The sequence below is a fragment of the Trachemys scripta genome, chromosome 1 (genome assembly GCF_013100865.1).
Source record: "Trachemys scripta elegans isolate TJP31775 chromosome 1, CAS_Tse_1.0, whole genome shotgun sequence".
Taxonomy (NCBI): Eukaryota; Metazoa; Chordata; order Testudines; family Emydidae; genus Trachemys; species Trachemys scripta.
Window position 1 is genome coordinate 89,680,926 of NC_048298.1, and position 12,615 is coordinate 89,693,540.

General features: G+C 39.6%; 1 protein-coding gene across 5 annotated transcripts in view; it reads left to right on the forward strand.

Annotated features, from left to right (window-relative positions):
- MRTFA (myocardin related transcription factor A) overlaps nt 1-12,615 on the forward strand; it is a 159,128-nt gene that overhangs the window by 16,414 nt on the left and 130,099 nt on the right. For 2 of the 5 annotated variants that reach the window (XM_034775847.1, XM_034775886.1), the window contains exon 2: nt 7,379-7,643. In XM_034775847.1, the coding sequence (XP_034631738.1) occupies nt 7,379-7,643 (265 nt within the window). Of the gene's footprint in view, nt 1-999; nt 1,069-7,378; nt 7,644-12,615 lie in introns of all 5 variants that reach the window. The other 3 variants (XM_034775866.1, XM_034775875.1, XM_034775856.1) reach the window with 3 other exon arrangements.

Below are 12,615 nucleotides of genomic sequence, written 5' to 3' on the forward strand. Positions count from 1 at the left end.
TTTTTTTTCTCTTAATTAATTGGCCTCTCAGAGTTGGTAAGACAACTTCCACCTGTTTATGCTCTCTGTATGTGTGTATATATATCTCCTCAATATATGTTCCATTCTATATGCATCTGAAGAAGTGGGCTGTAGTCCACGAAAGCTTATGCTCTAATAAATTTGTTAGTCTCTAAGGTGCCACAAGTACTCCTGTTCTTCTTTAAAGGAATATTGCACAAAGTGGACAGTAAATTGTACACAAACAATATTTGGGGAGGGTATAAATGGGATTAGATGCTCATTTGGTGACCTTTACCAGTTCAAGGCTTAATAGAGTGCTGCTCTTGAAATGGGAAGGAATTCTTCCCCTCACACCCACTGCAGGGCTTTAGTACAGACTTTGATGGGAAAAGGAGGTTATTTTCATGTTTTTGAGCAGGATTAGTTTAGTAAATACCACACCATGAGTTTCCTAAAACTGTGACGAGTGACACTTCTGATACCCCAGTCCTTTGTCTTTTTTGTTTTTATGCACACCCAGACTTCCGTTCCAATGTTCAAAGAGTTTGAAAGCCTCTTATAAGTACTGGATTATGAAATGCATTTGAAAATATTTGGGATTCTGGTCTGTATTTCTGAACCTGCTATTCATGAATTCAAGAAAGAAATGGTCATTTGACAATGGTTTTTATGAGCTTTTGTTTAAACCTTTATCACTGCTGGACTGAGTAAAATGAATGTGAATTTTTTTTGAGGAAAATTTCTATAGAGCATTAGAAATATGGTCCTGGATGAGAGTGGGTTTTTTAAGGCTAATGGGGGAATTGCCTTTATCTACATGGATTTATCAGCCATTGTACAGATGATGCTGTTTTTGATGTAATTACACAGACATGCTCATTCTTGCTCCTTCTTCTAAGCTCTAACAAACAGCTGTTCAGACCTTTAGTCTGATAAGATTTCTTGCTATTTCCTTGCTGGCCCCAACATGTTTTGTTTTGGATCTTATATTGGCAGATTTGCTCAAGGCAACAGTGAAAAGATTTCAGGTGATCTTCAAAGATGGCCTGTCCCCTACTCGTTAAGGTAATTGGGGCAGGATACAGTTGTGGCACCACACCCGTCTGTCCCTTTAACTTTTCTCTTTTCTGTCTGCATGTGTTGCAAGAATGTTCTTTTTTGATTTTTAAATGAAGGCCTGGAGGATGGTGACTCAAGGAATCAGGAATGGGATAAACACAACCTTTCACCTTGGAGTCACTGGTTCTAATCCAGCCTGTGATTGATAGTAACTGAAAATGTTCATTTGCTTTTGTGAAATGAGTTGATCACAGTCCAGTTCCCAGAGGACCAGTGTCTAAATTTTATATTTACATATAATAATAAAAAAAATTGCACTAATTAATGGATCATGTCATGGGCATTCTCAGCAGGAACAGCTGAACTCATTTACCTTAAGGTGATTTCTCCCAGATCAAAGCTGATGCACACTGTAAAGATGCGGAGTTTGTGAGGAGCTTGCACTACTACTGCCTGTGCTATAGTATAGACAGCTATGGTGTCAGTCTTCAGGCCAATCAGCCAGGATCTAAATTTACTGGAAAAATAGTCCTGCCTCCATGTGTTGCCTACTTGCAACCTAAGTGGGAGTATACTGAATACTTTCCTTAATATATCCTTTTGGAGACCCTTGTGGCGGTAACTTCCTTCATATCCAAAGATAAAAGGAAAGACTGAGAAATGCTCCATTCCTGGAGAACCTCTTACTGGGCAAGTCATGGATTGACATTGACTTAGTATGGCTAGTATGGAGTGAAGTGGAAGGAGGCATATTGAAAGAAGTGGGTAAGCTAGCAAACGAACATTATCCAATCCCTCTATGATAGTCTTGTATCTGATTTGTTTAAGGCTCTCTGACCTTTTTACACCCAAGATCACTTTTTGAATTTAAGGGCAACCCAGGATCTACCCCACCCCTTCCCCAAAGCCCCGCCCCACTCACTCCATTCCCCCCCCTTCTCAGTCACTCGCTCTCCCCCACCCTCACTCACTTTCACCGAGCTGGGTTGGGGTTCGGGAGGAGGTGTGGGCTCCTCGCGTTGCCCCTCTCTGCAAGCACCCCCACAACTCCTATTGGCCACAGGGAGCCAATGGGAGCTGCAGGGGCGGTGCTTGAGGGCAGGAGCAGTGCGTGGAGGGAGACCCTTGTCCCGCCGCCGCAGGGCGCACTGGCCGCTTCTGGGAGCGGTGTGGGGCCGGGGCAGGCAGGGAGCCTGTCTTAGCAGCAGCTCTGCTGCACCGCCGGAGATCGCGATTGACTGGGAGATCCTCTAGGATCGACCAGTCGATTGCGATCGACCAGTTAGTGATCACTGGCTTAAGGGATGCTATGTCTGAGTTCGAAATTCGGAATTTGTTGTCCGCTACAAAAAGTCCCATCGGGATTTTCTTGGAGACAATTTGTATATTTAATTGTTTAATGATCTGAAGGAGAAAGCAGTGTTTCAGGGCTAACAGAAATCTTGGAAACTAGGATTTGGTTTCACTCAAATGAATATGCATATATCTGTCTTCAAGCAGTTTCAGGGCAAGGGAGGGTATTTTTACCAAGAAGCAGTCAGGAACTGGGACAGTTAGCTCTGAAAGATACCACAGTATGTCTTTAGAAAAACTCTCCTCTGAAGATATTTGTGTATAGTACACATTGGGGAGGCAAGTGGGAACAGAAATGTTGCTTCCCACCGAACTTTCTTAACCAAAGAGGATTTCCTTACTTCTCTGTCTCTCATTTTTGGGATTGAGGAGAAAATCTGATCGGGTTAAATTCCTATAATATACTCTTGCTCTGTGTTTTTGTGTAAACATCATGTTCTTCTGTGGCTGGGATTCCAGTGGTGTCTGAACAAGCCTATGCTTCCTTATAGAGTGCACACATGATCTTTGTTTTATAACTGCTTCCTGGCGTTTTACTTTATAACTGTGACTATCTGAAGTCCTGAACAATCTGGCACAAGACTGTGTAGTTAGAGAAATCTAAGTGATCAGATATTGAATGGCAGTTGCTTTTGGAATTTATATAATCTTTCCAAAACCTTTTAGACTCTGGCTCAGTCCATCCTTCCCTCTGCCCCAGCAGCCTTCAGCTTCACCAGTTTCTTTGCTCCTTTGTGGCTTTGACAGCCATTAGCCAGTTAATTATCAATGTAAGTACTGTTTTTTTAATGGGGAAGGGGACACGGACATTTCAGAACTCTGTAGTGCAGCAGCTGAGTAACCATAGGCCAGTACATTTACTATGATTAGACACTGATATTTGTGGATAATAAGCAGAACACACACGAGATTGTATTTAGTAGCATCTCAATTTAACATATTGCTGATGCTGCCATCTGCTTCAGATTTCCCTTCTCCTGGATTATTCTGCTGAGTTGTGATGACCTGGAGGCACTGATGCCTCTGGGCACAACATGACTCTGTCTCTTCCTTCTCTGTTCATTCATCTCAAAGCCTGATCCACTTAAAGCCACTCTGCTCCAAGATTACCTCTTCTTTTGGCTGGCTGATCACAGCTGGCACAATCATTTAACAGAAGGGTGTTCTTAAGTTTTTTAAAAAAAGTGACCACTTCTTCCTAAAATAGCCCAGCTGCACATGCATGCTGTTGCTGTTAGCTGCTCCAGGTTGCTTAGCAATTCTTAAATTGGTTGAAATTGCTATTACCCTGGCAACACTGCAAATGCAAACAGATTTCAAGGAGAGAAGAATGGGAAACGCTGTTCATAGCAGTGTTGTCACTTGACTGGGAAAACCTATGGTGGGTTTTTCCTCTTTCTTTCTCTTTTCCCCTCCCCCCATTTTTAAATCTGTTTTGTCCTGGAGGGTGTCTGTTAGTATTTACTGGCATTTCATATGGGGAATCTATTGCTGTTTTTTGATTAATTAAAATATTCAGTGTTAAGGGCTGAATTCCTTCCCTACTATGTGAAACTCACTGAAACCCGTGGAAGGTACATGCATTGAGCATCTACAGCACTGGGACTCTAATGAATGCGTGTATGTACTTGACTACAGAGACTGTAGGAACACTTGATCTCTCTCCCACCTCCCTGGCAAGTAGTCGACTTCTCTCTGGCAGTATGTTAGTCTCCAGCAAGTTTATCAAAAAATATTATTGATATCTATGTAACGATCCTAAATCTTGAAATTTGTTTGTGTAGCCTATAGTAGAGGCTAAGTCTCTCTTGAATTTAGAGTGGTCTGATGCATTCAAAACCTAGGAGAAAATGGGACATAATTAACCCCTAGTGGGAGAGGAGTGTCTTATTTCTCAGGTTTCAGAGTAGCAGCTGTGTTAGTCTGTATCCGCAAAAAGAACAGGAGAACTTGTGGCACCTTAGAGACTAACAAATTTATTTGAGCATAAGCTTTCGTGGACTAAAACCCACTTCATCGGATGCATGCAGTGGAAAATACAGTAGGAACACACCCACCCACCCACCATGAAACAATTTTTTTTGACTGCTGGAAATGGGCCATTTTGATTACCACTACAAAAAGTTTTTTCCCTCTCCTGCTGGTAATAGCTCACCTTAACTGATCATTCTCGTTATAGTGTGTATGGTAACACCCATTGTTTCATATTCTCTCTGTGTGTGTCTGTCTATCTATCTAATTAATATTTCCTACTGTGTTTTCCACTGCATGCATCCGATGAAGTGGGTTTTAGCCCACGAAAGCTTATGATCAAATAAATTTATCTTAAGGTACCACAAGTACTCCTGTTCTTATTTCTCAGTTCTTTTGCTAACCGCATGACCGATACTCCAGTCTTCATTGACTGATTCCAGAGAGAGTTGTTTCTATCCTTAAATGGAGAGTTGTTGTGACCTAAGTCTTGACTGACAGGGAAATGAGGTTAAAATCTCAGAAGACCCTCATTCCCCAAAACTCTTATTGGCTCCTTATTTTTAAGTAAGGATTCTCCATCAATCTTCTGGCTGAATTCACTTCTTTGTGATATAGTATATTTGTCTCTGTGCAAAATACTCTTAATTTTTTTTAAAAGAGTGACAGCACAACAAACATTTTAAATATTTAATTATCTTCTAAATATTAATGTGTGTAACTTACAGCTCACTCTAAAATGTCATTTTTGTGCATGTGGCATGACAGATTGCAATATCGGAAGCCTACTGAAAAGATCAAGCTTCTGACTACAGAAGTCAAGATTCAGTATCTTTCGCATACAGCATTTGAAGCACCATACCAAATTCTGTCAAACAAAACTAACTTTTAACAAAACACCACACCTGCTGTGATGGTTGAATCTCAGCAGTCTTTGCATCCTAGTATTCACAAAATATCTGCTTTCTCTGAGACTTGTAGGAGCAGAGTGACTGTCTGGGGCACTCACGATGCATTGAGTCAGGGTTGCTGCATTTGTGTCAGACTGCTGTTTTTCCTTTGCAGTTGCCATTTGTAAAGTGGTCCACAATGTGGAACAGAACCCTCCCAAAAGGGAGACACCCTGTATAAGAATTAAATACAGTGCAGGCAGATTTAGAGTAACACATTTGCCCTCACTTTCAAATGGATATGAGCAATAACACTTATGTTTCTGTTAAAGAGGAAATGTACTTAGGAAGGTGTAGGCATATTCTGACTAAAGTGTGATGTAAAACCAAATACTTCATATTGCAGCAGACTTGTTTCATTTCACTAGAGTCTTGTCAGAACAAGCACTGATTTCCTTTGACTTCTTCGTAGACTTTTCTTCTTCCACCTCCTTCCCCTTGCTTGTCTTAATTAGATCATGAGGTGGGATCCTAGGGATGAATATATGACAACATATCTGAAATAACTCAGTATGCAGTGTTGTAGCCATGTTGGTCCAAAGATAGGAGAGAGACAAGGTGGACAAGTTACTGAGCATTCTTCTGAGAAAAGTACTACCACTTAGCACTTTGGTGTTTTCCAAGTGCTCTGCAAACATTAATCATCTCTGAGATGGGGGACGAAAGGGAAATGGAAGCAAAGTAATTGAAGCCTTGCCTACAAAAGGGGAATGGGAAAACAGTTTGAACCAATTTCAAACTGATTCAGGTTAACAGTTTGTGCTGGCCATTTGGGTTGATATAAATGCCAAGAGTGGAGGAAGGCTGTGGAAATCTTTAACTAAAAAAGTTACTGTTCAATCAAGAAAAATAGAAAGTTCTGCACCAGATTTAGGCTTTTACTCTGTTTGGAGGGTTTTCTAGACTAGATCGGGATTTCCTGCTGAATTTACCTTTTCTTCATAGCTAGTTCACAACTCTTTAAAATGGAAGTTTAGCTTCTGAAAAGCATTCAGATTGAAGCACAGCCAAAGTAGTGCAGGGCTAGAAGCAGTGCCAAGGAGCAGGACACTGCCATCCCCATCAACTGCATGTGAATGGTCCAGCATAATTGCAATTACCATGTAAATATTGATGTTAGTAACCATTTTACTGATGATTCTCATATGGAAGCCAGCCAGTCATCCAGCATGCTCCAGTCTATGGAGCTGGATATACGACTACTTGGGTCTTGGATGTTCGTCGTTTGAAAGGGAGTTGCATGAAAGTACAGCTGTGAGTTTTAAATATTCACATTTAATCTGATTCTGTTAATTATTTGGATAATTGAGGCTCTTAATCTTGTCCTTTATGTTACTATTGCTTAGAGATTAAAGAGGAAAACTCCTCAGTTTGTTTACTCTGTGTAGTTGACAACACTTTAAGATTGTTTTCTCCATAGTAAACTTTCACTGTTTTACATGGATTTTTTGCATAATGGGGGAAGATGGCAACTTTTTAGGTGTGAAAATGTGTGTGTAAAACCAGGCAGGTGAATGCATGCATGTAGTCCCTGAAATTACTTTACTTGTTTTAAGAAACTGACTAGATTTCAAGTTGATAATTAACCTTTTAAGACCATATATTGCTATAAAACAAGGAGATCCCTTAAAAAGAGATCAGCAGGGAAGCTGAGTAAATGTGGTTAACTAGAAGATTAGAAAAGGTAAGCAGAATCAAGCTTATGAAATGTGGGAATTTGAATTACCAATAGGTTGAGGATGCTGACCTTGAAGATGGGTAGAGAGCAGGAGAAGGGTGACCATGCTCAGTAGCATGGCTAGCAAGCAGACTCGTCAATGATTGTGTTGAGGAGAAGAAAATGCCATGTGCGTTTTTAATCCAGTGGGTGTACTAGGTTTGAATGACTAGCGTTGGGTTTGAATTGAACTCAGCTGAAAATGAATTCTAACAAAGATCAAGAAATAACATTGGTTTTAAATGTAGAGATACCATCATCAGCAAGGGAGGTGGGATAGTTCATTGTATAATAAGTACCAAACTTGTGTTTTCTGTCCCTTCAGCAGGTTGCCATCACAAAAGCCAAAGTGGATTTCTCCGGTGTGGTGTGCCTGCCCCCTTCCGCCATTGCTGGAAATGGGCTGGACGGAGGAGGGGCTGGCGAAAATGATGATGAACCGGTGTTGGTGTCGCTTTCTGCGGCGCCAAGTCCCCAGAGCGAAGCTGTTGCCAATGAGCTGCAGGAGCTCTCCCTGCAGCCCGAGTTGACCCTGAATCTTCACCGTGGCCGAAACCCCAATCTCCCTCCGCTAAGTGAGAGGAAGAACGGTAAGTGGCACAGTTCTCTGTAATGTCCTTGTTCTTGGTAACCAGGCTTCAGCAGATACAGCGAGTTGACATGGCACATGCTTTGAATACAGTGCCACTTACATTATAATACATAATTCATATGAACAGTTTGTAATCCAGAGCAGGTATAACTATGGGAAACTGATGCAGAGCAGAAGAAGATTGACTTCTAAGGAGAAGGATTGGTGACTCGTGTTGGCTTTTGAAGTCCCAAAGGACTAACAATGAATCTTGTGGGTTATTGGCCTGTGTAATTGGCAGAATAACCGTTACATGCTGTGTGGTGATTAAGAGTTGTGCAAAACCAAAAGATAAAAGCAAAGGAAGTGTCATCTCATCTTTAGGCTATCCTCTTGGAGCTGGTGACTCTTCTATGAGTCGTGTTCGCCTGTGTTCAGTCAGTGAGAAATCTTTCTTGCCATGACTGGCTAAAATGGCCAGTTAGATTTATTAAAGTTGCGAAGGATCCTGAATTCAGAAACAGCAGATGAGCTAACCCTGATTTTATGTGAGGACACAAATCACCTAGAGCCTGATCCTGCAAGGTAGAGTTGACGCCAGTGAGGGTTGAGCATTCGGTACCTTGTGTTTATAATTGCAACCCAACAAATCTCAAATTGGGAAACTTGAAATGGCTGTGGAGGCCATTGCTCAGTATTTGGGGAAAATGACTCCTAATTAACTGTGGGGCTTAATTTGGGGCAGGGAGATGTCTCATCAGGATGGATAAAAAAATTGTTTTAAGAAAAAATTGGATTTTTTGGTTTAAATTAAATACAGGTTTATTTAAAAAACATATTTAAAATTACATAGGTTTTCAACCTTATATTTAAATATCTAAGCTGTTTATCTATTAAAATAGTTTAATTTAAATACAAAAAATAATACAATTTTCTGCAAAGTTATAAAGAACTTACTGGCTAAGCACCTGGAACCAGTTTGTTGAATTGCTAAATGAACTTCTGAGCGCAGTAGCCTTTTTTGCTGGTGCCAAGAGAGTATTTTCTGTATTTCAGTTTATTGTACTAGTTCAGTTCAATGACTAGTTTATCCAAAGTTAAGAAACTGATTGGATGTTGAAAACTAGGAAAGCTTGTTTTCCTCTTCCAATCTATAAATTAAAAATCTAAGTGTGAAGATGAGATCTACTAGTTTTAAAATCTTGAAGGATCGTAAACCAGAAACAGTTTACAATTCTCTAACTATAAATACTTCCTTTGTTGAATAAATCAGTTTGTTTTAAATACAAAACATTTTAATAAACTTTTTGATAACAATTTTTATGTATTTATCACATTTAAAGTTGTTTTATTTAATACAAAAATTTAGATGTTTTTATGCATTTTAAAATTGAATTGAATTTAATGCGAGTAGAGTTTGGCCCAAATCACAAGTAATAAATTAATCATTTAGTAAGAAAGAAAATGTGCATCACTCACCATTTTCTAAGATAATGAAATGTAAAATTTAAGAATCTGAATAAATGTACATTAAGCTATGTAATAGCTTAAATGTGTATAGATACACTAGATCTTCCTGGTTAGCAAAAAGAAGCACCAACTTTAGTGTAAAGGTTTTATTTAGTTGCAAATCAACATGTTTTAATGGATACCAACCAGTTATAATCAGTCTTTCTTTAAAAAAACAACTAAAATCTACAAATGCAGAACGTGATTAAAATCAGTTATTTAAATCAAGGTTTCCTGCTTGCTGATTTAAATCATGATTAAAATTGTTGATTTAAGTCAATGTACTCTGCTTTTTGGGCTTATCCATTTTTGTGACTCAGGAAAACTGGGAATGCCTTTCCCTGGAGGCTAACCCAATTACCTGTATCACCTAGAGGGGCTTTCCCTAACTACAAAAGTAAATCTCTTAGATGGGACAGGAAGGAAGGCAATGGGAATTATTCTTCCCAGCCCTTTCCCCTTATGCTGTGGTTACAATGTCCACAGTTGAATATATTCTAATGGAGGTTATGTTCTATTTCTTGAGGCACATCTCCTTGAGTTACAGTAGTGCTTAAGGATTTAATCTGTAGCCATATCACTGTGGGCTGTCATGGACTTAGCACAAACAAGTTAAACAGGGTTGGGTCTGGAAAGTACTTGAATGGGAGCACCTCTCCACCCACATCTTTCCTCAAGGGGAAACTAAGGGTACTGCAGGAAATGGGTTAGTGATTGATTACGTGGTTCTCTGTAGGGCTGATAGTAAAACAGTATCCAGCATGATAGGGGGAATTATGTTGATGGAGGGTGCTATCTTTCAGACAAGACGTAAAGTCCAGCGTCCATAGATGGTCATAGTCACTAAAGATAATTTGTAATATTTTCTTAAGAACTACAAATGTTAGTCCTGGTGACAGGTCAGATTCCCAAGTTGGTAACCTAAATATTTAAATTCCTCTTATAATTTCAAATGTATAGAGTATTCTTCACTCCTAAAGCTGTGGTTTGTTGCTGGGTGCTTCTGAACAGCTGCTTTGTTTCATTTGTGGGCAAAGTGATTTGGGTGTGTATTTAACACTAATGCATACACACACCCATTCTGTCTATAAGATACTGTAGGATGAAAGCTGTTACACATAAGTACAACTATCTACAAACTGTCTCAATGTAAAAGGACACCCTGTTTAATGGTTCATGAGTCTCTGCAATGAATAATTTTGTTTGTGACATAATATATTAATGCATCTTAGATCAATAAATGTGTTCTTTAAAAATGTCTTTATAGAAGATATTTAAAATGGAGTTCTTAGTGACATTGATGAGGACGGAAGTTGGGTAACTTAATAGATATTGACCACTGTAGTTAGTTGTTTGTTATGTAGGTGTGATTATATTTCCAGTTTTGTTTTAAACACTGATCCAAAAATCTCAGCTGTTCTGCCAGTTGGGTTGACATTTGATTGCCTGAACATTCCTTAGCTTTAACAAATTGACTAGGGAAAAATGCCTTGTGCAATGGAACTGCTTCTGTGACAGCTGACCAAACCCAAGATATTGAGAGGTGTGTAGGGTGTGGAGGAGAGATCTTAACATGACAGAGAAATGTTGGAGGTGCCTGAGTTTGTTAAAGGGTATTCCATTTGCAGTTGCAGACAGGCACTGCTGACTCAGAGCTGAGCTAACTAGTGTCTAATGGCCTTCTAATAGAGATTAAGCCTTTTGTGTTCCTTTAGCTTACAAAAGACTCTCTTCTCTTTACTAGTAGATGTTTATAGGAATAAATGTCGTATCTGCAGTTACACTAAACAACCATTACTAGGACTAACAGTCCATGTGCTTCAGGGCATAAATTGATTATTAGTTGAGGTCAAAAAGAGTCTTCTCCACACAGTATAATACTGCACAATTTAAATGCATAATGGGAGTTTACACTTTTCGCTGAAGCATTTGGACTAAATACATGGTCAGTCTGTTCTAGTGTGACAGATTCTATCAGTTTGCGTTCACTTTTTCCAAACCAGGGGTTCCTCTCTAGATTTCCCTGGACTTTATTACAATTACGAATGATATTTGTGACCCTCACAGTGAGATGATCTTGAATGTCTTAGCACCCATAATCATGGTATCTGAGTGCCTTTTCCAACCCTAAAGGCAAGAGATCAGACTTAAGAATTTCATGCAAGTTGGTCACTTTTTTAAGTGAACTCTCTGTTTAGCTTTTAATTTCAGTCACATGAGGATGATTACCTCACCCTATCCTTGGCCTCTACCCACTGACCAGTCTTGTCACTAGAAGTCATCTCTCTGTCCTGAGGCCCTGTAAAGTGTTCTGATAAGTCTGAGGCTGTCCTGGTTTCTTCTCTCATTGTTTGAATGGCTCTGCATTCAGCTATGTCATTCAGAAGAACACTGCCGTTACAGGTTTGGACAGAATTTGCAGCTGCTTGTCATATTTTTGGTTTGAGTATGGGATGCTTACACTCTACAGAATGCCAGGGGCATCTGGGGGGAAAGACTCTACTGGTTGGAATGTGTGGCGTTTCAGTGTGGTGACTACAATTCTTGTAACAGGCATGTGCCTCAGGTATCTGAGAGCTTTCACTGTGCAGTATAGTGAATGGTTTACAAAACATGGAATTTAAATTTTTGCCACATTGGCTAATGCAGACTGGACTCTGTTAGACACTGCAGCACAAGCACTCTAAATGGTTTTAAGGAGCTCATAACACATTTGTTCCTACACTTACACAGTTTTTAAATTACAGGGTTAATATCTTAACCGATGTCCTGAATAGCGTTCAGCTTCATTTAAGGAATGATGCTGGTGGATGTTCCTGTATTAACGTTCTCACTACCCCCGATCAGAGCAATATTTGTTACAATCAGATTCAGAAATGGTTGTCAAGCATAGTTTGCAAACACCTTGTTAAGCTTTGCAACCTACTTTTAGCTAGCACAGTTTTAGTATGCAACATGGATATTATTTTCTTCAGAACAATCATGCTATAAACTGTACCCTTTAAAAAGTCTGCATGTGGCTTGTGAACATGTTTTTAAATGGTGGAGTTTGCGTATACCAACCGCAATTGGGATTAATACTGAAAACTATCATGATATTACAGGGGACATGGTCTTTGTAAAACAGTCTTTCCTCGTTTATTTATTTGTTCTAGGGTGGGTAGTGCTTCGGGGGTTGCCCTCAATCCCTGCATTTGGTCATCAGGCGATAGTTGTTGCCTTATTTTATACTTAAATGTGGAAAGTACACTAAGGATGTTGTAACATTCACACACGAAAGGCAGGAAGTTCATAGCTCTGTCTGATTTGTCCTTCACACGCATTCCAAGTGGGCTTAAGTCCCCTCACAGTTGTGTGAGTAAAAGGAATGGTATGTTGGTATAAGAACAACCAGTCTGCCTTTGATAGATGTAACAGAGAAATTGTCAGTTACATGTCCTAAAAGACTGTGCCTTGCCCAAAGATTTTTCATGCTGCTTTGA